This window comes from Podarcis cretensis (assembly GCF_951804945.1).
Source record: "Podarcis cretensis genome assembly, chromosome: 5".
Taxonomy (NCBI): Eukaryota; Metazoa; Chordata; class Lepidosauria; order Squamata; family Lacertidae; genus Podarcis; species Podarcis cretensis.
In genome coordinates this window covers 87,677,947-87,702,193 of record NC_137174.1, presented here as the reverse complement: position 1 = coordinate 87,702,193, position 24,247 = coordinate 87,677,947, and the positions used below count along the sequence as shown (strand labels likewise).

The window sequence follows — 24,247 nt, the reverse complement described above, 5'->3', positions numbered from 1 at the left end:
TGGCCAGCAATGGGAGAGGCAGAGGGTTAATCCTGCAGCTGGAGCAGGGAGCAGGAAAAGGGGGACCAAAGGAGAAACCAGTGACCCTGGTAATGGCAAAGTGTCAGCTGAGGTCCTCTGATGAGACCGGAGAGGACAGAAAATTTAGGAACAATATAAATAAGGCCCCTGGGAGATATAAACAGCTGCCTGCTTTTCTGCACTGCCGATTTCCCGTCCATTTCAAACGCCCATCTCTTTAACTCAAAAGTGTCCTCATCAAGCTTTTCTTCCTCCACATGCTCCAGATAAATGGAAGCAATAGCGTTTTGCTTTGTTTTCCTGTTTAATAAGGACATCCTAACAAATAAAGTGAATTAAGTCTTCCTTTGCCCCAGGAGATAGTGGCCAAACCGGATTTGGGGTTTTGCCAGTGGTCCCAGGTTCAGTTAAAGGGCCGCTAGACAAAGAAGAGATCTTCAAATCTCAGATGCAGTGATTTCAGCAAGCCAGAAGGAGTGTGTGGCCATTCCCTAAGTTAACTAAGAGCACAATCCTGAGGATCTGGCAGCAGAGGGGTCTGTCAGTTAGTCAGATTAATTTGCCAAAAGCTGTTCATCATCACACACACAAAAGATACAGTTAAGTTGAGGCACATTTTAGCAGAAGTAGTCTCAGCACACTGGACCCCGTGTTTATTTCTATTTTTTTTTAAAACAAAAATTATACACCACTTGATTGTAATAAAACATTGAAGCAGTTTACAAACCCCCCCCCCCCAAAAAAAAATCCACACCGTTAAAATTATCAGCGGAAGACAGTTAAAAACAGGTATTTTCAAATATTAAAAAATCAGTTAAAATGAGCAATGAACTAAAAACAGACTGAAACCTATGTAACTTCTACATGATTGGATCAGCTTGCCTATACAAAAAAGTTTTTAAGCAAGTACTGGAACGAGAACAGCAAAGGCTTGGTTATCAAAGGGCAGGGAGTTCCACAGTGTAGCTGCTGCTAAAATATTGATTTCGTACAACTGTGGAATGATTATTATGTGCAAACTGGTCCCAAGCTGTTAAGGCGTTTGCATACTAACAGCCAACCAAAGATGACTCAGTTCCGGTAACATTAGATCAGCCCTTTGCGACTTGAGATCCACTTTCAAGCACGAGACTTTTCATCTCAAAGTTGTAGGTTTGAGCCCCACGTTGGGTGAAAAAAATTCTGCATTGCAGGGGATTGGACCAGAATGATCCTCGTGGTCCTTTCCAACTCTGTATGTCATGTCCTGTTTATAGTCCTTCCAGGGAACCAATAGGAAGCTTGGGTTGGCAATGTAAATTTGAAGCCTAGGAGTCCTTTAGCTTTCAGGGGATAGTCCAACCCCGTAGGAGAGAAATCGCCACAAAAGACAGCAAACACCAAGACTGATGCCTTTCTGCTTCTAATGCTGGCAGGCGCTGACATCGAGCAGACTACAAATGCAGCCTGAAACCCATGCGTCGTGGCAGTTCAGCCCAGTTGTCTTTGCTTGTTGACTTCTCCCTATGGAGATGATACACCGTTAGTGGCCAGTGCCTGGTATGATGGGTCACAATTTTTTGCAGATCCAAAGACCAGGATAAAATCCAAACAAAACAACTTCTAGTGTAGTGGTTAGTGTGTTGGGCCAGAACCTGGCTGACCACTGCTTGACATTGGGCCTGTCACAGTCACTCAGCCTAAACCTACCGCAGGGTTGTTGTGAGGATAAAACAAAGAAGGGGTCTGAAACCTTGAGCTCCTTGAAGGCCAGGGTTCAAATCCTTGCTCCACCATGAAGCTTACTGGGTGACCTTGGGACAATCACTGCTTCTCAACCTAGCCTACCTCACAGGGATGTTGTGGGGAAAGGGGGAAACAAAAAACTCCATGAAGAAATATTATTATTATTATTATTATTATTATTATTATTATTATTTATACCCCGCCCATCTGGCCGGGTTTCCCCAGCCACTCTGGGCAGCTTCCAACTAAATATTAAAATACAATAGTGCGTTAAACATTAAAAGCTTCCCTAAACAGGGATGCCTTCATTGGGATATAAATGCAATGCAGTAATAGTAATTTATTATTTGTACCCCGTCCATCTGGCTGGGTTTCCCCAGCCACTCTGGGTGGCTTCCAACAAAGATTAAAAATACATTAAAATGTCACACATTAAAACCTTCCCTGAACAGGGCTGCCTTCAGATGTCTTCTAAAAGTCAGATAGTTGTTTATTTCCTTGACATCTGATGGGAGGGCGGGTGCCACTACCGAGAAGGCTCTCTGCCTGGTTCCCCGTAACCTCACTTCTCGCAGTGAGGGAACCACCAGAAGGCCCTCGGCGCTGGACCTCAATGTCCGGGCAGAACGATGGGGGTGGAGACGCTCCTTCAGGTATACTGGGCCGAGGCTGTTTAGAGCTTTAAAGGTCAACACCAACACTATGAATTGTGCAGTGCAATGCAATGAAATAAAAGATGGGCATTAAATGGAATAAACGAAACAGACAAATAAGAATACTTATATGCTGCTCTTAATCATTACTTCCCTGCCACTGAGTAATACTCACATTTAAGTGTCCAAACTGGAGCAGTCTTGCTGTGAGTTTGATCACAATGGCCAAGGATGCCGAGAGCATGGCAAGACTGGAGCAAATGTCTAGTAGCTGCAGCGCCAGGTGGTACCACTCGTAGCCTGCGGGGTCCTTGCACAGGGAAGAATACTTGCCATAAGGAAAGGGCAAAAGGACCGCATAACCGAGGTAGTTCATACCCGAAACTCCGGCGAAAGAGTAGTAGCAATAAGGTCCAAGAAGGAGGGATGCAAGGGCGATGGCACCTTGAACTGGAGAGCTGATGATGTTCAAGATGCTAAAGGTGTAAGCGGCTTCCCACTGGAATGGAAAGAGAAGCATCTTGTCTTATGTGGCTAGTGGCAGAGATACATTATGTGCTTTAGAGCAGGGGTCAGCAAACTTTTTCAGCAGCGGGCCAGTCCACTGTACCTTGTGGGGGGCCAGACTATATTTTTTGGGGGGGGAATATGAATGTATTCCTATGCCCCACAAATAACCCAGAGATGCATTTTAAATAAAAGGACACATTCTACTCGTGTAAAAACACGCTGATTCCCGGACCGTCCGCAGACCGGATTTAGAAGGCGATTAGGCCGGATCCAGCCCTCGGGCCTTGATTTGTGTTATGTACTGAAGTTCTCACCCTGGGCCAGCAAGGGGATACTGTAGATAGTTCAGGTCCACATATGCAAATAAGGGATCGAAAGTGACGTTTAGTGATTGGATAGTTATAGAAAATGGTTACTGTTGCGTTCTAGTGGAGCTCTATATAAGCAGGCTGGCTGAACCCTTCAGTTCAGTTCTGTTCTGGCCTGTGAATAAACAAGAGCTGTTTGAAGAATCGCTGTGTTGTCTGATATGTTCACCCACAACTTAACAGTTTGCCTACCCATGATTTAGAGGAATGGTGTGAATCTGCCTTAACCTTCCCCCCCCCCCCCTACAAACCCAGACTCCTTCACAGCAATTTTACTGCGATCCTAGTACAGTATAATGCTCGGTTAAGCAACCCATCTCTCTCAGACTGTGTGCAGACTATACTTTTAAAGCACGTTTGAAACACAATGCCACCCTCAAAGGATTCCGGGCACTGGGGTTTACCCCCTCACAGTTTCCAGAAATCCTTAGTAAACTCTAGTGCCTAGAATTCTTTGAAGGAGGAAAATGTGCTTGGTATGCGCTTCAAAAGTTGTGGTGCGTACACAGCCTTCTGTATTGACTCTAACTTAACCAGAGTCTCAGAGGAAGGTTGCCCCAGCTCTGCTTCCTGAAGGCAGCTTATTAAAGAAAAAAGGATACTAAAAAGCCTCTGTGACAGCAATACTAATTAAACCCAATCAATAAACATTAACAATAAATGGCAGGGGAGGGCAGCAGTGCAAATAAACCCCAACAACATATGCAGTGTTTATCGGGATAAAGTATAATCTCTTTCTTCAAAACAACCACCACCTTCTGTTATGGCAGAAAAAGAGATGTACCCAAACCTGCAAAAACTCCATAAGAATCATTTTGCAGGGATGGGGTTATTATTTATGCACTTTCCATATATCAAGGAAACTGAAAAATAATTAAAAAAAAGAAGGTTCCACTAGTTTGATGGATTTTATTGGTTCTAACAACATTCCCTTCTTTCAAGTCAGGAAATATCTCTGGATCCTGCTCAGTCTTGTAAATCTGGTAGAATGTTTTAAAGTGTGCCTGCTTTAAACCTTGTATTCTTTATCTGATCTGTAGCTTAAGGCTACAGCTGTGTGCCTTTTCTTCCTCTTGAGAGCCTATGCCTGGATTAACTCTGCCTGCCTTCTGCCTAGAATGTGGCACTGTATAGAATAACCACATAAATTTACCAGGTATCTCTGGGTCCATTGTTTTTCAGCCAGAGCAAGGAGTACACCTGCAATAACAGCCTGTAGACAGAGGGGGAAACATATGGTTACACATAATAAAGTTAGTAATGTTTAATAGGCCTTTGTTCTCTCCAAAGGACTTTGCAAAACAGACTCCTTTAAAAGAAAGAAATCGCAACACAAGGAAACAAACTCACTATGTGAAGCATGCAAAACCAGAAGCTGATGGAAAATAATTCATTCTATTTTTAAGAAAGCCCTTCTATAGGTTACTACTATAGGACAGATAGATCCTGTTTAAGGGAATAATCCTATGCACAAAAAGCTGGCATAGAGGATAGCTCAGATGGCAAAGCATTAGGCTCTTAATCTCAAGGTCGTGTGTTCAAGCCCCATGTTGGGCATAAGTTTCCTGCATTCTCATATTTTGTGATGCAGTTTTCCAGCCAAATAATGTTTATAGAAATGTATATATTAGTGGATAATGTGCACAGAAAGTGAACGTGGTGAGAAATACACGAGGAATTGAAAAAAAAATGCTTAAAATCCCATTAACGAAAAAACTAGAGGCTTACTTACTGGGCCTATTAGGAAAAGAAATACCGAAATAAAAAAAAGAATTTTCTTATATGCGAGCACCGCAGCTAGGATAGTAATAGCATCTAAATGGAAAGCTAAAGAACTACCTACCAAGGAGGAATGGATTCTCAAATTAAATGAATATTTAAAATTGGCTAAATTAACAGCATCTATACGACAGGAGTCAAATCAAAAACTAAAAAATGAATGGCAATGCTTTGATGACTTTATGACAAAATACTGCTCTAAAAAGACATGCTAATATGCTTAGACTAAGAATGTAAATGCATCAAAACAATAATCTATCAAAGAGATATACTGGTATATGTATATAGAGAAAATAAAAACAATCAGAATGCAATGATAAAGGTAAAATTGATTCTAGAGAAGACTAGTTGCAGTGGAGGGAAGCTAAACAGGCTGGTGAGTTTGTTTTATTTTGTTTATGTTTTTTTCTTTTGGGATATTGTATAATGATTTAATGTTTCTTTTCTGTTATGGATTATTTCTCTTTCTCTCTTGAATTGTATGACGGAAAAACTAAATATATATATATATTTTAAAAGTGAACATGCTTGTGAAAACAGCATATGAAAAATGCATTACGTTAGGAGAAATTGCTTGCAAAAATGCGTACGTTTGTTTAAATTGTGTACAAAAATACGTTTAGGAAAAGAAATTTGCACCAAAATGGTTGAAGAATCTTTGCGAGCATTTTTTCGTAAAGCAAGCAAACCACGAATTGCTGCAGAAATGCAGAGAACAGAATTTAAGAGAATGAGAAACCGAAAGAACGGAAATTGACTGATTTTGCCCCCCCCCCGCCCCCGCTGCTGCAGCCCAAGCCTTTGGATGAAATTCCCCAACAGTTTCAAGCAGTTTCCTCTTTCAAGAAGCCTTTTAAGGTAAGATCTTCCCAGACTGCATCTGCATTGGAATCGTATTAAATATGCTTTAAAAACAATTTTACTGTAGTATTGCTTGTTGCTTGCCCTCTCCCCCTGAGCTCTCTTGGGATGAAGGGCAGGATATAAATTTAATAAATAAAGTATGTAAGGGCAATGCAGACCCCTGTGGAACTCCATAACACCCAGGGTGGAGCACAATTTCCCCAGCCCTGCCCTCTGAGAACAGAAGTTTGAACAGAGTTCTTAGGCAAAAGGAGCCTGAAATTGAGGTCTTGGCACCATGTACTACTGTAGAGAGTTCCCAGGAACGAAAGCAGAAACATCTGGAGAAACTGTGCTGGCTGGGGCTGATGGATGCTGTAGACCAAAACATCTGGAGGGCACCAGGTTGGGGAAGGCTAATCTGGAGTCACGGGAAAGGTTGGCAAAATTCATCAGGCAGAAAGAGAGGAAGAAAGTTTGCACAGGGTCCGAGAGGGGTTTTAGCCAGAACAAATAACACAGCAACGTAAGAACACTGGGACGAGCCAATGTAGGAGGCAAGAGTGGCCAAACCTCTTTTCCCATCTGCTTTTCCAAGCGAGACTCCCTCAATTTACACATGTGGTGGAGGGAACAGAGAGAAAGAAAGCCAGGAGGGATTAGTTCATCCTCAGAACTGGGCCAACTCCAGCCAGGGAGTTTCAGCTATTAGATGATCAATTTCAACTTTGCTGCAAATGCGCTGCCCAGCGATCTTGTTTTCTCTCCCAAACTTCGCAAAACTGCACTTGTTTACAGATAATGTTGTTGCTTTTTCTCCCCTCGAGCCAGCCCTAACATTTTGTTTTCATCTCTAAACACAAAGGGAGAGGAGGGATCCAACATTGCGTCAAAGCCTTTAGCAGTGTAACATAGAAGTATAGACCAGAAGCTGGCGATTGGGTGGGATATTTCAAATCGATATGGAAAATTCAGGGGAGATGTCTGTATGTGCATTCACCCTCTCTCACATAGGAGCCAACTCATGGGGGACTGAGCTCCCTTCGCCCCCAATAAAATATTTGAGGGGGCAAGGCCCCTCAAGGTTCATAGACATAGCCATTCAAATTGTGTGTATGTGCCTCATCTTGTGATAGAGGCCTATCAATGGCTACTAGCCATGTAGATTACATTCAGCAAGGATTTCTTTCACCCATTCTTGAAATTCCAGAACCTTACAAGGTTCCAGATTATATGTCAGCAGATCAGCAGCAACATTACTATCGTTTCCCAGTCATAGGTAAAGGTAAAGGGACCCCTGACCATTAGGTCCAGTCGTGACCGACTCTGGGGTTGCGGCGCTCATCTCGCTTTACTGGCCAAGGGAGCTGGCGTACAGCTTCCAGGTCATGTGGACAGCATGGCTAAGCCGCTTCTGGCGAACCAGAGCAGCGCATGGAAACGCCGTTTACCTTCCCGCCAGAGTGGTACCTATTTATCTACTTGCACTTTGATGTGCTTTCGAACTGCTAGGTTGGCAGGAGCAGGGACTGAGCAACGGGAGCTCACCCCGTCGTGGGGATTTGAACCGCCGACCTTCTGATCGGCAAGTCCTAGGCTCCGTGGTTTAACCCACAGCATCACCCGCGTCCCTTCCCAGTCGTACAGCTATATAAATTTAGATATAATTCAGTTCTGCCTACCAAAGCTCCGCTCCAGATGGGAGAAGCAATGCGAACGCTCCATCCGGCAAACCACGGTTTATAGGAAAAAACAGGGAAGAAGGCAATAATTCCAGAGACGATGCTTAGAATCCCAAAGGAAATCAGCATTCTTCCAGTCACCACAAAAAGGCAGCCTGCGTTCATTATGAGCGTCTCGCTCTGTGCCTGCTCTCTGCTCGCACCAAGGTTTTGCAATAGGAGCCTGGACACACCACATACTGTCTTGGAGACAGTAGTCACGATACTTTTCCGTTGTTTGCTTCCTTGAATGAAACACGCCCAAGGCACTGAAAAAGATTCAGACAGCAAGGCCTCTTAGTACACCCTATAAAGAATGTGATCCATCCCTCGGACTCAATTTTGTGCCTGTGGGTGGGATTCTCACAGAGAGTGTAGCAGACTCTCCAAGTGTCCCTATTTTCCAGGGACAGCCCTGGATTTACAGAAGCAGCCCTGGTTTCTGATTTGTTCCCAGAATGTCCTGATTTTCCTTAGGACAGCCTGATTTTCACCAGAGAAATGTTGGAGGTATGGAGTTATGTGACCCCTGAGCCAAGGAGATAAGTAACTATACAACCTTTAGAAGACATCTGAAGGTTTTAAATGTTTAACGTTTTAAACATTATATGTTGGAAGCCACCCAGAGTGGCTGGGCAACCCAATCAGATGGGAGTATTATTATTACAGCGGTACCTCTGGTTACATAATTAATTCGTTCCGGAGGTCCGCTCTTAACCTGAAACTGTTCTTAACCTGAAGCACCACTTTAGCTAATGGGGCCTTCTGCTGCCGCTGCTGCACGATTTCTGTTCTTAACTCGAGGTACTATTTCTGGGTTAGCAGAGTCTGTAACCTGAAGCGTATGTAACCTGAAGCATATGTAACCCGAGGTAAAAAGTAAAGGTAAAGGGACCCCTGACCATTAGGTCCAGTCGTGGCCGACTCTAGGGTTGCGGCGCTCATCTCGCTTTACCAGCCGAGGGTACAGCTTCCAGGTCATGTGGCCAGCATGACTAAGCTGGCTAGGTTGGCAGGAGCTGGGACCGAGCAACGGGAACTCACCCCGTCACGGGGATTTGAACCACCGACCTTCTGATCCGCTGTCAGCATCGCCCTTGAGCCAGTGTCATCAACTGGACTCGTGCGCTTTAACCCCGACTGGGCTAGGCGAGCTGGGTAGCACTTCCAGAGACCACCAGGTCAAAGTGCTGTGGACTCACAGCTTAAAGTTGTGAGCACCGGATTCACTTCCACAATACAGTCGTCGCACAACAGAGTATAGCAGAGTCTAGCAGTGTATAAACGACTCGAAGAGCAGCTCTGTAGAATATCTTCTTTTATTCTATAACTACAACTATGATACAAAACTATATACAGAGCTAAATAGGTCTAAGCATAAATGAATGCTGCACTGAGTGTCTGCAGCTGCTCTTAGCAGCAACCTTATCTCTACACACGATCTCTAACACTCAGTCTCTCTCTGTCTCCGACACACTGACTGACTGACTGACTGACTGACTGACTGACTGACTGACTTGGTGCTGGAGCTGAATAAGTAGAAAGCAGAACACTGCTCCTCCTCTCTGGAGAATCAGCAGACTCGTCAGGAGATTCTTGGATATGGGAGGGGTGAAATCTCCTCATCCGCAAGTCCTAGGCTCTGTGGTTTAACCCACAGCGCCACCCGCGTCCCTTAACCCTAGGTACCACTGTATTATTATTATTATTATTATTATTATTATTATTATTATTAAATAGAACCAGTGCTTTCCCCCCTAAAAAAAATATTTACGGGTACTCTCATTTTCCTACTCATATTGAAATACTGCCCCTCAATGAGGCCAAACTTAGATTCACAAAATGTTTAGGGGTATGTGTACCTTTGCGTACCCCCAGGGGGAAAAAGCACTGAATAGGACATCCCTATTTTATTTGGAGAAGTGTTGGAGGGTATGGTGTTGTCCCTTTCCACTGACCTTCAGCCAAGATGTTTTTGCTGCCAGATAATTCAATGAAAGTGAGGCTTCTCTTTGCCCTTCACAGAATATTCAATGCCACACTTCCCTTCCGGGTTATTCATGCACACAGGGATCTGGAGGCAAGGAAGCTGCTGAATGCATCCATGTGGGGTTAAGTCCAGGACAGAAAAGCTTCTTCACACACGAGGTGTGGAATACCCTCACAAGCACGGCAAGGGCCATGCTCATTGTGGCATGTTTGGCATTAACATATGTATACTTGAGGTCTGCTGGGAAATAGAAATAGGGACATGTTTAGTATTAGTAGTTGTAGTAGTAGTAGTAGTAGTAGTAGTAGTAATAATAATAATTATTATTATTATTATTATTATTTTGTAGCACCCTGCTTGTGGTTAACGCTTAGCTGGAATGAAATATTCAACGCAGCAATAGAGAAATTAAAATAGTATTTTATTTGTCAGACAAATAAATATGAGGCACAGTGGTATATGGTTACCAAGCTCTGGCCTGGCCTCTTGCCATTCTGGCCAGCACTTATATTTCCTTAATCCAGCCCCCTTGCTCCTCCTGTGGCTGCCTCTGTCCAATCAGCCTGGTTGAAATTCCTATTGGCTGTTTGCTAGAACCAATCACAAAAGATACACCCATTTCCTTTTGCCCTATTATGGGAATCAAAAAGCTATATATTCTTCTATCTATAAATGACAAATAAGTAGTAATATATCTTACATGTGTCTCAACAAGGAATCTTAATTACCAGCTCACCTCTTGCCCTCCTTGCCCTATTGCCTTCCAAAACAGATAATTAATCTTGAATTTTTATCTTATGCATATGTCAAGGATTGAGTTCACATCAACATTGAGAGATCTCCTTCATTTGAAGGTTTCTAAACAAAAGGCCTGACAACCATATATCAGGAGTGCTCGATTGGCGTCTTCTGTCTGGCAAGGGGCTTGGCTGGTGGCTGACTTAATTTCAGGATAGTTACAACTCTTACAACTATATGAAATAAGAATCTAGCATTTCTTAAATCCTTTGCATAATTATATTTAAGCTAATATATTTAATACATAAATAACCTTTTAAAAGGAAAAGAAATCTTAAAAGGATCTTAGTTTAAGAAACAGCTTTAGAAAAGATTTCCCAAAATGTTCTCTTTCTGCCAGCTAGATGCTTTTTCACTGCTCTTGACCTTCTTAACCTTAGGAAGAAGATATGGCTCATTTTACTATTTATCCACCCTTAATTTGTAGGGTCAGTGTAACCTTGGCTGTCAGCCTGTAATTCCCTTTTTACGACTTTGAGAATTGTTTTCTGCTATAAATCAGGGGGGCCCCTTGTCTAGGAGTAAAACATCTTGCCAAGGTTTTTAGGCAACTGGTCTTCTGCCTGGCATGAAACAGAACTTTTTTAATCTCATTCTTAAAATACAAGCCCTGATTAAACATATAAGCTTATGATTAGATGCCTCAATTTATTATTTGTACACCGCCCATCTGGCTGGGCTTCCTCAGCCACTCTGGGCAGCTTCCAACAAAGATTAAAAACACATTAAAAACTTCCCTGAACTTCAGATGTCCTCTGAATGTTAGGTAGTTGTTTATCTCTTTGACATCTGGTGGGAGGGCATTCCACAGGGCGGGCGCCACTACCAAGAAGGCCCTCTGCCTGGTTCTCTGTAGCTTTGCCTCTTGCAATAAGGGAACAGCCAGAAGGCCCTCGGCGCTGGATCTCAGTGTCTGGGCAGAACGATGGGTGTGGAGACACTCCTTTAGGTATACTGGACCGAGGCCGTTTAGGGCTTTAAAGGTCAACACCAACACTTTGAATTGTGCTCGGAAACATACTGGGAGCCAATGTAGGTCTTTCAAGACTGGTGTTATGTGGTCTTGGCGGCCACCCCCGGTCACCAGTCTAGCTGCCGCATTCCGGATTAGGGACCCCTTCTTCCCCCATGGGCATCTCAAGGTGGGTCTAGTGTTGGAAGTACAACAGCAAGGACCATCTAGTCTGTAACTTGGGGGTAATTCTGCTATTGGTCTGTCTGACAGCAGACTATTGGCATGAAGTTCTAGTCAGTTGGGAATTAGCTCTCAGTGATGAAGACCGTTGATATTTAACAGCTGGAGGATTCAAGGGGGTGGGGAGTGGTTCTGAACTAGTTTTCTTTCTGTGTAGGCCTGACCTAAGAAAGAAAAACCTTTTGGTTTATTCCTCCGCGTGTTATATGCTGTTTTTGTTCAGTTTACCTCAGGGAAGTATTATCAGTTTCTTTTCTCCCCGCACTCCATCTGCTTTATCCCAGTCATTCTGCTAATACCTAGATGGGTTGCGTTCTAAGTGTTTTTGTAAAATCCGGTTTTGTTTTTGAACTGCAAATGCAACCCACCCCCCCAATACGTCATTTAGGTGATGATTAAAAAGATCCTCAGGCAGCAGAGCACCATCCGAAATACTATCATTCCAGCTTGGTTCAAATAAGGGTTAACACAAATTCCAAATGGAAATGGAAATCGTAACATTAATAGAATCAGGATGTTTGGACCATGTGTTCAGCTCTTGAGTTACAAATAATTTAAGATTACTAGTGAAAAGCAATGAACTTAAGACACAGTCATCCTTAACTTGGCTGATTTATTGTGTAAACCTTTTTGCCCATTTTCCCAAGAGGAGTGACCACTTCCTGGTGTACACAGAGTTATTGACACTCTGGCTGAGTCACAGCCATTGTTTCCAATTATGCTCTGCGGAGCTAAGATGAAAAACCAACATCCTATGTATCCAAATAAGCCAATAATACTGACTGACAGAAAAGCAGGAAAATGAAAGTATATTCTCAGCTTGAGATAGCACTCGCTTGTCGTTATTAAATATAAAAGCTTGGTTAAGGGAGCCTCAGAGGGAATGTTGCTTTCTCGTGTTTTATGTTTACCGCCGGCTGTCTCTACTCAATACATGAAGGATTCTTCTTTGGGCCTTAGAGATGTGAAAGCCAGAGGGTGGAATGGCGGGGTGGGGGGTGGGTGGGGGGTGGAACGGGACATATTTTTCCATGGCTTCAAAATTTCCAGAAGTGTTGCATCTCTATTTGGGCCAACATCAAAATTCATCTAGAGCAGCTTTCCCTGGCATGGCACTCGCCAGATGTTTTGGACTACAGCTCCCATCAGCCTCAGCCAGCACGGGAAACAGAGAACATGGCTTCTGTAAACATCTCATTACTGCAAAGCGGAGAATTATGACAGGTGTTGCAGCAGAGATAAGCTGTAGTTCCTGAAATTCTCTCTCAAGAGCCCCGTCCACCTGCGGTTCTGCTCAGAAGCTCATAAAGTCTAGGGCTTGGCTTTGGCCTGGATTCAAGTAGGCCGGAGCCTAAAAGGAAATGTGGGTCTTGTGTTGGGAAAAAGCTCCACCGCCACTACTTTTGAGAAGGAGCAGGCTTGTGTCACCCCCTGGGCCAGCCTACAGAAGGGATGCAGACCCTCCCGGTGTAGCTGGACTACAAATCCCATCATCCTTGCTTTCTGGCCACGCTGCCTGGAGCAGATGGGTTGGAACAGTGATGGGGGACGGAAGGGCTCAGGTTCAGTTCTTGGGTTAAAAGTATCTCCGGGCATAAGTAATCTGTGTTGCTGGACTGTTAACTCCCATGCGTCGGCTCATGATGGGAGCTGTAGTCCTACAAACTTCTGAAGGCCACAGGTTCCTCATGCTTGCCTGTGATAGATCCTAATTTACAGATCTCTTGTTCTGCTTCTGACAACATAAGTGTTAAGTTGTGGGTGAACATATCAGACGACACAGCGATTCTTTAAATGGCTCTTGTTTATTCAAAGGCCAGAAGAGAACTGAACTGAAGGGTTCAGTCAGCCTGCTTATATAGAGCTCCAGTACAATGTAAAACTATCCAATCACTGAACGTCACTTTCGATTCCTTATTTGTATAACTATCTACAGTATCCCCCTGCTGGCCCAGGGTGAGAACTTCAGTACATAACAATAAGAGCCCAACTAGATCAGCCCAAAGGCCTAGCAACTCCAGCCATGTAATAGCCTTCAAAAAGCCTATGCTCCGTGAATTTATCTAATGATGGGAATTATAGTTCCAAAGCATTTAGATGGCCACAGAATGCATGCCCCTGGCCTACTGGGATTTTATCTCTCCATGCTTCAAACACCACACATATTTAAAGTGCATATCTCCCCCCTCCCCAAGAATCCTGGGAGCTGTAGTTTGCCCCTCACAAAGCTACAATTCCCAGCACCCTTAACAAACTACAGCTCCCAGGATTCTCAGGGGAAGTCATGTGCTTTAACTGTGTGCTTTAACTGTTCAATGACGTCCACAACATGAAGATTTCTATGCTTTCTTCTTACATTATTAGTTGTTTCTTCTCACCTCAGCTTCATCCCTATCAGTCAAATGGGTGATGCAAAAGTCCTGGTCTTAATTAAACGACACTTAGCAAGCCCCTGCCGTTTCCGGCAATGTTCACGCATTATTGCACTTGCAAATGCGCGTTTTGTCCTCTTCAGACTTAATCATAAATTCTCTTTTCAATTAGCATGTTGGTAAAGCGATCTGTGTGGAAAATGATAACTTTAGCGACTCTGTTAGAACCGGATCTTTTACACAAGACTGCGCGCACGCTCAGATAGGCAGGCCAGAGACTCAAGAGCCACGACTCCTTTGAAAGATGCAGAAATGTCACATGCAGATTGTAAATGTAATTTCATGCCTTGACTGGGAGGCTAAGTTCAAGGTGATGGTTTTGGTGTAAAGAAAGTGATATAACTGGGGATCAGGAAGCTTGAAATATCATTTTTACCCTTTATGTAGCCAGCTGATCACTGTATACTGCAGGTGAGACCTTCTTGCAGATACAGTGATTCCTTGGTTCTCAAATTTAATCCGTTCCGGAAGTCTGTTCCAAAACCAAAGAGTTCCAAAACCAAGACGCACTTTCCCATAGAAAGTAATGCAAAACGGATCAATCCATTCCAGACTTTTAAACACAAGCCCTAAAATAGCACTTTAACATGAATTCTACCATCTAACGAGACCATTGATCCATAAAATGAAAGCAAAAATCAATGTTTGTACTTTAAAATAAGTAAGACAGTATTGTAGATGATAAAAATTAATAAAAATAAAAATTCCTACATGCACTGATGATAGTCATTGTTTGAATGGGGAGCTTTTATCCATTTCCGCAGTCACACAACCAATGAATCAGTAGCTGACTGGGTTCCATTCTCAAAAACAAAAACGCAAAATAAATAGCAAAAACAAAAGCGCCAAACTTAATATGTTCCGGAAGTCCGTTTGACTTCCAAAATGTTTGAAAACCAAGGCACAGCTTCTGATTCTTGCAGGCGCCCCAGAAACAAGAGCCGACAGCCGCATCGGACGTTCAGCTTTAGAAAACCAGAACACTTACTTCCAGGTTTGGGGCGTTTGGGAACCAAGGCTTTTGAGAACCAAGCTACCACTGTACCATATTATCAGGAGATTCACTCATCGATAGCTCAGTTGGTTAGAGCGTGGTACTCATAATGCCCAGGCTACAGATTCAATCCCTGTAAGGGACCGCTGCATATTCCTGCATTGTAGGGAGTTGGACAAGATGAGCCTAAGGGTGTTTTTCAATTATATGATTCTGTGCAATATTCAAGTGTTGTGGCACCTACGTGCAATTCCCTCCTGTTAAACATCTCCAATGTCTTCTCAGCACCTTCCACTTCTAACAAGCCTTTTAAGCAGAGATGTTACCCAGTCCTGCGCCTGTATTGGAATTGTTTTAATTGTTTTGCGGTTTGTGTGTTTTCCTCTCTCGGCTCCTTTTGGGAGAAGGAGTGGGATACAAATTTTAAATACGTAATATAATTCACTTTTGAGTGACAGCTGATCCACTGTTATTTGGTGTACCTTTGTGGAAATTTGACTTGGTAATGTATCTGTTATCATATCACAACCCCTTATCACTGCCCGGACACTGAGGTCCAGCGCCAAGGGCCTTCTGGCGGTTCCCTTGCTGCAAGAAGCCAAGTTACAGGGAACCAGGCAGAGGGCCTTCTCGGTAGTGGCACCCACCCTGTGGAATGCCCTCCCACCAGATGTCAAAGAGAAAAAGAGCTACCAAACTTTTAGAAGACATCTGAAGGCAGCCCTGTTTAGGGAAGCTTTTAATGTTTAATAGGTCATTGTATTTTAGTGTTTTGTTGGAAGCCGCCCAGAGTGGCTGGGGAAACCCAGCCAGATGGGCGGGGTATAAATATATTATTATTATTATTATTATTATTATTATTATTATTATTATTATTAAATATGCAGGTATGTCATTTCAATTGCTGTATTTTAGTGTAATAGATTTTATTTTATATTATTGCCAGCTGATGAAAAACATTTATTGAAACAGTCTATTATCCTGAAGAGAGGGACGCGGGTGGCGCTGTGGGTAAAACCTCAGTGCCTAGGACTTGCCGATCATATGGTCGGCGGTTCGAATCCCCGCGGTGGGGTGAGCTCCCGTCGTTTGGTCCCAGCTCCTGCCCACCTAGCAGTTCGAAAGCACCCTTAAGTGCAAGTAGATAAATAGGTACCGCTTTATAGTGGGAAGGTAAACGGCATTTCCGTGTGCTGCACTGGTGCAGGCTCGCCAGAGCAGCTTCGTCACGCTGGCCACGTGACCCGGAAGTGTCTTCGGACGGCGCCAGCTCCCGGCCTCTAGAGTGAGATGAGCGCACAACCCTAGAGTCGGTCACGACTGGCCCATACGGGCAGCGGTATCTATTATCCTGAAAGGACTGTTCTGTTGCTGTTGCTGCATTTGGAGCACCTACCATCATTCTTCTGTGTTGCTGTGCTTATAGCACCATCTCTCTCCAGCTCACTCTCGGCAAAATTCTGTATAGGATATTGACTTTGGAAGACGTTTAGCCTCAATATTCAGTGATTCTTTACGGTCAGATACTAATCTGATCATTTCTTTTCATAGAATATCTACTTGACTCATATTAGTTCGTGACTCCATGTACATATTGTATGTTTTCTGATTGTGAATTAAGAAACGGTTCGATAGTGTTATATAAATATTGTTAGTATACTGTTAGCCTACGTGTTGCTTTGTATTTGTCAGATTAATCTTTGTTTTGGCAGTGAGGATTCAACCGGGCTTCCGTCTGCCGGGACGATTCGCCCCTTCTCTATTCCCCTTCTAGTTTCAGTCATCAGACGGCTGACCTCTGTTCCCAGACACCTGGAGACTTTCATACAGGGAGCTGGCAAGGAATTAGTCCTTACTTTGCTCTGAAACACACCTTGCCTTCACTGGAGGCACATCAATAGAGATGGGTAATAATAAATAAATAAGTAAATAAATTTTTATTTATACCCTGCCCTTCCTGATTCAGAAAACCGGGCTTAGGGTGTGTCAAGGAACTGCCATCAGAGCCGGAGGGAGAGAGCAAAATCCAGAGGGATTCAAGAGAGCGTCCCGGGATTGGGAGAGGCAGCCCATCTTCTGGGGAAGAGAATCAGCGTAGCACCAGTGGAGAAGGGGGGCAGATGGGGGAAGCGGCGAGGTGGCTCCATGACTCCTTGCCGGGGACCAGCGGGGAGAGTAGGGGTCCTCCGCTGCCTACGCCCTCCTTGCGCAGAAGGCTTTCGCGCAGAGAGAGTAGGAGGAGACTAGGCGTCAAAGAGCTTCTTTGCTGGAAGAAGTTTAAGAAACGCCCACTGACGGATTCTGTGGCGGCAGCGCTTAGAAACCCACCTACTTTCAGCAGCCAGAAACACCATAACCAGGCACTGGAGAGACCTGCCAGGAGTAAGCATGGACCAATGGTACCAAATAGTACAGTGGTACCTCGGGTTACATACACTTCAGGTTACATATGCTTCAGGTTACAGATTCCACTAACCCAGAAATATTACCTCGGGTTAAGAACTTTGCTTCAGGATGAGAACAGAAATCATGCTCCGGCGGCACGGCAGCAGCAGGAGGCCCCATTAGCTAAAGTGGTGCTTCAGGTTAAGAACAGTTTCAGGTTAAGAATGGACCTCTGGAACAAATTAAGTACTTAACCCGAGGTACCACTGTATGGGAAACAGCCTTACTAGAAAAATTAACCAATAAACTGAAACTGACACAGGGACAAATAGAAGAAGACGCCTTCACCCCGGTATGGCTCCCCTTTATCACACACAGCCCAGCAAGACAATGACCAAAATCCACCAACAGTGTTGTTAGCCGCCCTGAGCCCGGCTTCGGCTGGGGAGGGCGGGATATAAATAAAATTTATTATTATTATTATTATTAAATCAATATGGCTAACCTGATCCAAAACACCCACCCACCCCACTCACACATGAAAACAAAGACCACCACAGCCAACCACAAACGAACAGCCACACCCTAGGCCAACCCCAACCTCTTTCACCACCAAAGGATCACAAGTGAACAGCACAGAACCTGCACAAGCAACGCTGACACCAAACCCCACATATATTAAGTAAAATAGAAACATTGCCACCCGACCTCACCCCCACTCATCTCTCCCGACTCTACCCCTTTCCCCCTTTTCTTCCTAATGTCTCAACAAATGAAACTGATCTGTAAAAAAATGTTACTTGGAAAAAAGAGAGAGAGAGAGAGAGAGACATTGCACATACTTTTGTAAACCAAGAAAATCTTTAATAAAAATACATTTTTAAAAAACAAGTGATTCAACACCACTGTATGTATGAATAGGCCAATGGCGAGAGACCCAGCCAAGTCCTCACTGGCAACCTCTGAATCTGAACCAGAATCAATCCATGGCCCCCAAATAAAAACCACAGTGTTGTGATCTTACCCTAGCTCAGGGTAGTATCGATTTTAGCTCCAGTTTATCTAGAATCCCTTTCACAGGAGGCTTATAAAATGCGGAAATATTTAAGAAGAACACTAGGTGTCACTGCATCAATGCATTTGAGATGTATAGCCTCCTACTGCAGCCCTCTACATCCAGCAGTATCCTCACGAATCTAAAGTTTTCCGTGGAGCTTAGAATCATAGAGTTGGAAGGGAACGCGGGGGTCATCTAGCTCAACCCCCTTGCAATGCAGAAATCTTTTTGCCCCATGTGGGGCTCAAACACATAACCTCGAGATTAAGAGTCTTGTGCTCTACCAACTGAGCTATTCCTTCTCTTTGTTGGGATGCCATAATGCACATTAAGCTGATTGACAAGTTTCACATCTTGGTATTGCTTGCATTATGTCTCCTGCCAGTGCGGTGCCATGTTACCAACCTCACTCTGCCATCAGCCAGACCCCTAACCTGCCTGTCCTTTGACTTGGCCTGTCTAGGGGTAACATCTTCCTCCTTAGTCTCAGTTCTGCTCTCCTGGAAATCAGCAGGGAGGAGGGAGGAAACTCACCAGTTCTTGGCTGTGGCTCCGCCTCTCACTGGCTGTGGCCCCGCCCACTCTTGACCTCCCTGCCCTACCAATCCCAATGGCACAAATGGCACCCAGAATACTGAAAAAGCAGTGATATATCCTTGTGTCCACCCCCACAATTCTCTGACCAGTTTAAGTACTAAAATTAAGCCGAATGTTTTACATTGCTTTGCTTCAAATATTTACTTAAACTCTGCTTAAAAGAATTTTTGCAAGCTGAGGGGAATGACACCATTAATTTGATGGTTCTTGGAACCGTCCCATGGCGTTGCAAGGCCAGAAAGAGAGTTTGCTTATTTTTTGAGGGGGGGGGGGAGGCAACAACAACAACAATTTTAAAGAAAAGGTTTGGCTCTGCTGGGCTTTTGACTCCCACACATTTGAGTGGGAGAAAGGACAAATTTCTAGGACACTGAGTTCCCCATGGCAACGGAAAACGGAAGTGACTTTAACCCTATGTAGCGACGGGTGAGTCATTCTTTTTCATGTTCTAAGCACAGTAATAGCACTGTATTGGTGAAAGAAAGTAAAAAAGCTCTGTTGAAAGCTCTGTTGCAAAGCTGGACCAAGACAGTCTGGTGCCCGAGGCAGAAAATCCAGTTGTCCCTTCTGGTTCAGAAAATATAATACAGTAATGGATGAAATAATGGGTGATTTGCTATCTTTTTAAGGTGTTCTGCCACTTGAGTTCCCAAAGTCAGCTTCTTGGTCCAGACAGTCCTGGATTGCTTTCAGATTGCCAGTGTTTTGCAGATAGCATTCAAGTGCATAGCAGAAATTTAGGTTTGGGCTCCAGTGAAAAAAAAACAACCCCTTTTCAAAACTGACATTTTGCTGGTAGTAAAGTGATGTGGAAACCCACTGCAGAGTGTAGGGTGCAAATGATGAAGATGAAGATGTGTAAACACTGTGCTAGCAAATCAGGATGAGTTCTCAAGTCTGCTATAACCTCACTGCAAACAAATAAGAACAAATGTTCAAAAAAGACCAGACATAGTCTATCCTCTTGGATCATATTCACAGCAAACATCATGACTACCCTCCGAAAATCTCGAGAACTGTAATTTACTCCCCACAGAGCTATAATTCCCAACACCCTTAACAAACTACAGTTCCCATGAACCTTTTGGGGAAAACCACGTGCTTTAAATGTGTGGTGTAGATGCAGCTGTGACAAGCGAACCAAGGTCATCTGGTGGAGTTTTTGCTTACTTTTGAATGAGAAGAGATAACATCTGATCACGATTATAGTTCAGGAACAGTTCAGTGTTTCATTCAGCAGCCACTAGGGAATGCGATGTTGGTTGCACAAAGTAAAAAGATCTCTCTCTCTCTCTGTGGTTGACTATTCGACACCGACACCCCCGCCATTGCCATTTCTCCAGTATTGGGTGAGCAGGGAAACAAACATCCCAGATTGCATCAGTAGTGTGGGTTTGTTCCTGACCACAGGAGGGTATGAATAGACTGTGTTTTATATAACAAAAATTAATGGGAAATTGCTTTCAAATCTATATGTAATGTGTCTTTAGACAGAAGGTAGATTCTTGAGCTGTAACCCTGAAGAAGTCCACTGATGCAAGTATATCCTTTTTGGTCTGAAGTTGTTGTCCATATTGATTTTGTACCAGAGAAATTCTTGATATTTGAAGATGCTGATGAGTTTTTAAATTGCATTTCTGCAGCACGAGGACTAAGAAAAGGACAGCAAGCTCTTTCAAGAGATTTGTCCTTTGATTCTTGGAAGGAGAAACACCTACGATCTATTATGCAGTGGTCTGAGGTCCTCTCTGGCTTGGCTATCCTCGAACACATTTCTTATGAACATCCATTTCATGTGAATTCCTTTCTGGATGGCTTATATTGATATGTATGTTTAAATTAAGATGGATGCATTGATGGCTACTGTATTCTCAATGTGAACTGGTGAATTTTATTTACGTCCACTCCCTTCCCCCTTTTCTCTGTTGTTCTTTCTTTGTTAAACTTGTTGTTATTATTTTTAAATAATGAACAAACGAATGAATAAGAGAGCACAGGAATGACAGCTCTATTCACAAGAATACTACTTGGGTCCATGAAGCACCCATGCTGGATTGTCAGAGGACTCAGGTCCTGGGTCTTCCAAGCTTCCCTGTGCGATGAGCTATCATCAGCCCTCTGTACATAATAGGCAGGCCAAGTGCCTTGCTTTGTAAAGGACACTTTTCTGTCTGAAGCGGTGTCTGGTCCAAGTCCAGTTCAAAGACGAAGAGCCATGAGATGGGGGAGACAGCAGAAGAACCTCGAAGCTGCTCACCAGCAGTAAGCACTTGGAAAGCAAACTGACACATGGGTCACCTGGTGTCAAGACCGAGCCAGCAATAAATCACATGCAGCAAGTGAAGTTATTAGAAGAAACAGGGTCTGCTCAGGAGTGCCAGGCCTAATGAGCATAGCAGCTCTTCCTTAGTAGGTTTTGCCCCTATGAGGTAATTGTGGAGGTTGAAGGTCCCTGCCTTCCTGCAGCTACCTAAGTCCCCTCCTCCTCTGGTTCTTTCCCAAGCAATCTGAGACTATGCCGGTGCGCTTGCCTTTGCTCCTTCCTCTTCATGCCTCTCCTAGTCCTGGGAGACCAGCGGGGAGGGGAAGACATCAGCCTGACTCTTCTCTACCTCTAGGCCTCCCTCATAACACCTTCCTGCTTCCACTTCTGCTTGCTTCTGTACTTCTCTCTGCCACAGCCTCTCCCTGCTCACTAAACCCTGTTACCTACTCAGCTTCCAGCACCTCCTCCCCCCAGTCTGCTTCCTCTTCTCCCTCTGAAACACTCATCAACATCCCACCATGTCCCAAAATCCCACCATGTCCCCTGGCTCTGGTATATATATATGCCATACCAGAACATAGGAAATTGCTTTGTACAGAGCCAGACAATTGGTCCATCTAGTGCAGTATGTTGCCTGCACTGACTGGCAGCAGCTGTCCAGGGTTACTTTCTAGCCCTGGTGGAAAATGCCAGAAATCAAACCAGGGACTCCTTGCATGCAAAGAAAGTGCTCTGCCACTGAGCCCGTATATCTGCATTTGTGTGTGTGTGTAATTCTTCATCCTGTGTTGTTGGCTGCAGTGAGGTCCTTTAACTTCCTTCCCATAGAGAAGAACATCTGTAGCAGAGATAAAACAACTTCCCCCTGATGGGTTGCTGTTCCCTTTAATCAAGGAAGAATCAGCAGTTGTCCCTTGCCTGTGCAATACATCTGCCAGCTGGCGGCAACGGCAAAGCCACAAGACAGCTAGCTGCTGTGTCAGCAGTTGAAGACTGCTCAGCTTGCGCCCCAGCAAGCCAGATTCAGCTCACCCAAGGCCCACTGGCCAACCCCTGCTGGGCAGCCAGATAGGAGATTTATGAAGCCCACGGCAAGCTGACATGCATGTGGTTTTACAAGGGGTGCAGTTACTGTATGCTGCAGGAGGTAGTGATGACTACAAACTTAGATGGCTTTAAAGAAGAATGGGGCAAATCATCATCTTGTCAACTGGGCTACTTCTAGCTCAGTAATGTTCCCAAACTGGTCCATGGACCATCAGTAGTCCATAAGCATCATTTAGGTGGTTCATGGCATTAAATATGCATACTGGTTTTAAAGTGGAGAGTATGGGAAGGCACTTGCTCTGTTGCAACATCCTCTAACCTCCCTGAAAACAAAGCAGGGTGAATGTTAATTAAATACCTGCTGTTGTTCTATTTAGGACTGCCGTCAAAGATCTCACAGACAGACACTTATGGAGACAAGGTGGTCCTTCAGTTGCCTTTGTCTTGGCCTTTAGCTATGAAGGGCTTTAAAGGCCAAAACCATCACTTTGAAACTGAGCCCAGAAACAGGCTGGGAACCATAGCAGTTGGCACAGCACAGGTATAAAATGGCCATAACATCCAGTTAGAAATCTAGCAGCCTGCATTCTCCAAATAGCCTTCAAAGGCAGGCCCATGTATAGCACAGCACAGTAGTCTTTCCTAGAGGTAACCAGGAGCATGGGTAACTGAGACTAGGTTATTTCAGTTGAGGCAGGGTCAGGTGGCCTATCAGCAGTACCTCAGATACAGCTTGCCCATCTCACAACAACAAGGTCAAGGAACAAGACCCTCAAGCTGTGAACCTGTTCCTTCGGTGGGAGTATCATTGGAAGCGTTGAGACGAAAGTCAGTTTGCACTGCAGGCTGACTTGACTTCGATTTCGGTTTCGATTTCTGGGAATGGAGTTGAGAGATGACTTAACCTGGGAAGAAAACAGCGAAGACTTGATGAAGAGAGCACAGCAGAGGTTTTATTTTCTGAGAATCCTCTGGAAAAACAGTCTCTCAAAGGACCTGTTGATGGCATTTTACCATTGCACTGTGGAGAGTGTACTAACTTATGGTCTGTGTGTGTGGTTTGGGAGCTGCACGGCCAGGGAAAAAACAATGCTGTCCAGGGTTGTAAAGACTGCAGAGAGAATAATTGGGTGCACTATTCCCACCTTGGATCGAATCTATGCTTCCAGGTGCCATAAGAAAGCTGCAGAGATAGCACAGGATAGTGCGCACCCCGGAAATGATCTCTTTCAGCTTCTGCCTTCTGGAAGAAGGTATAGGGTCATAAAGGCCGGACTAGCCGCCTGAGAAACAGTTTCTACGCAAATGCAATTCTGGTTCTAAACGCAGCATAAGGAGTCTCTATAATATATTGTATTTTAAAATGGGGTTTCAGAGTTTTTAGGGGGGGTTGAATGTTTTATGTAGTTTTTCAATTTCATTGTTCTGTGTGGGACAATGACAATAAAGATATCGTATTGTATCATAGATAGAGAAGGTCCTCCAACCTTCCTAGACTTATCTTCTTGCACTGACCTACTGAACCTCCTTCAATGTTAGACTGATTCTCTCAGGATTGGTGACCTCATTTTCTTCTCCAGCCTTTCCTTGGGAGAGGAGACATCTTGGTGTGTCTCTCCTGGTGAGATGAAAGAGCAAGCATGGCTCTTTGCATCTCCACCGTACATAGTTAGAACTAGCATTTTCCCTATCAACAGTGGCGGACCTACATTTTTGGGGTCCTGAACTGTTATGGGCCCCCTTCACAACCAGAAACAAGATTTGGGTAACCATAGTTATCTTCTTCAGTGGAGTTGCTCCATGACAGATCACCACACCTTTACAACATCTCCCCAGCTTTGGGATTGTTGGAATATATACAAAATA

At 44.1% G+C, this 24,247-nt stretch overlaps 1 protein-coding gene across 2 annotated transcripts; it reads right to left on the bottom strand.

Moving 5' to 3' along the window:
• Positions 1-736: 736 nt before the first annotated feature.
• On the bottom strand, positions 737-7,773 carry TMEM212 (transmembrane protein 212). Of its 2 annotated transcripts, XM_079978330.1 has the most exons (4): positions 7,582-7,773; positions 4,431-4,490; positions 2,575-2,898; positions 737-1,524 (listed from the first exon to the last, which is right to left on the bottom strand). In XM_079978330.1, exons 1-4 carry the CDS (start codon positions 7,744-7,746, stop codon positions 1,492-1,494), a joined length of 582 nt encoding a protein of 193 aa, XP_079834456.1. In that variant the 5' UTR covers positions 7,747-7,773; the 3' UTR covers positions 737-1,491. The 2 variants fall into 2 exon arrangements, with proteins under 2 accessions (XP_079834456.1, XP_079834457.1); XM_079978331.1 differs by lacking the exon at positions 4,431-4,490.
• Between the last annotated feature and the right edge of the window lie 16,474 nt (positions 7,774-24,247).

What these genes read in the sequence shown, in the direction of transcription:
- TMEM212 (XM_079978330.1), bottom strand. Translation starts at nt 7,746, where the DNA reads ATGAACGCAGGCTGCCTTTTTGTGGTGACTGGAAGAATGCTGATTTCC. An exon ending in AATGGACCCAGAGATACCTG is followed by an intron (nt 2,899 to 4,430) that starts GTAAATTTATGT and finishes TTTCCATTCCAG; the next exon opens with TGGGAAGCCGCTTACACCTT. An exon ending in TCCAGTTTGGACACTTAAAT is followed by an intron (nt 1,525 to 2,574) that starts GTGAGTATTACT and finishes TCATCTCCATAG; the next exon opens with GGAGAAGTCAACAAGCAAAG.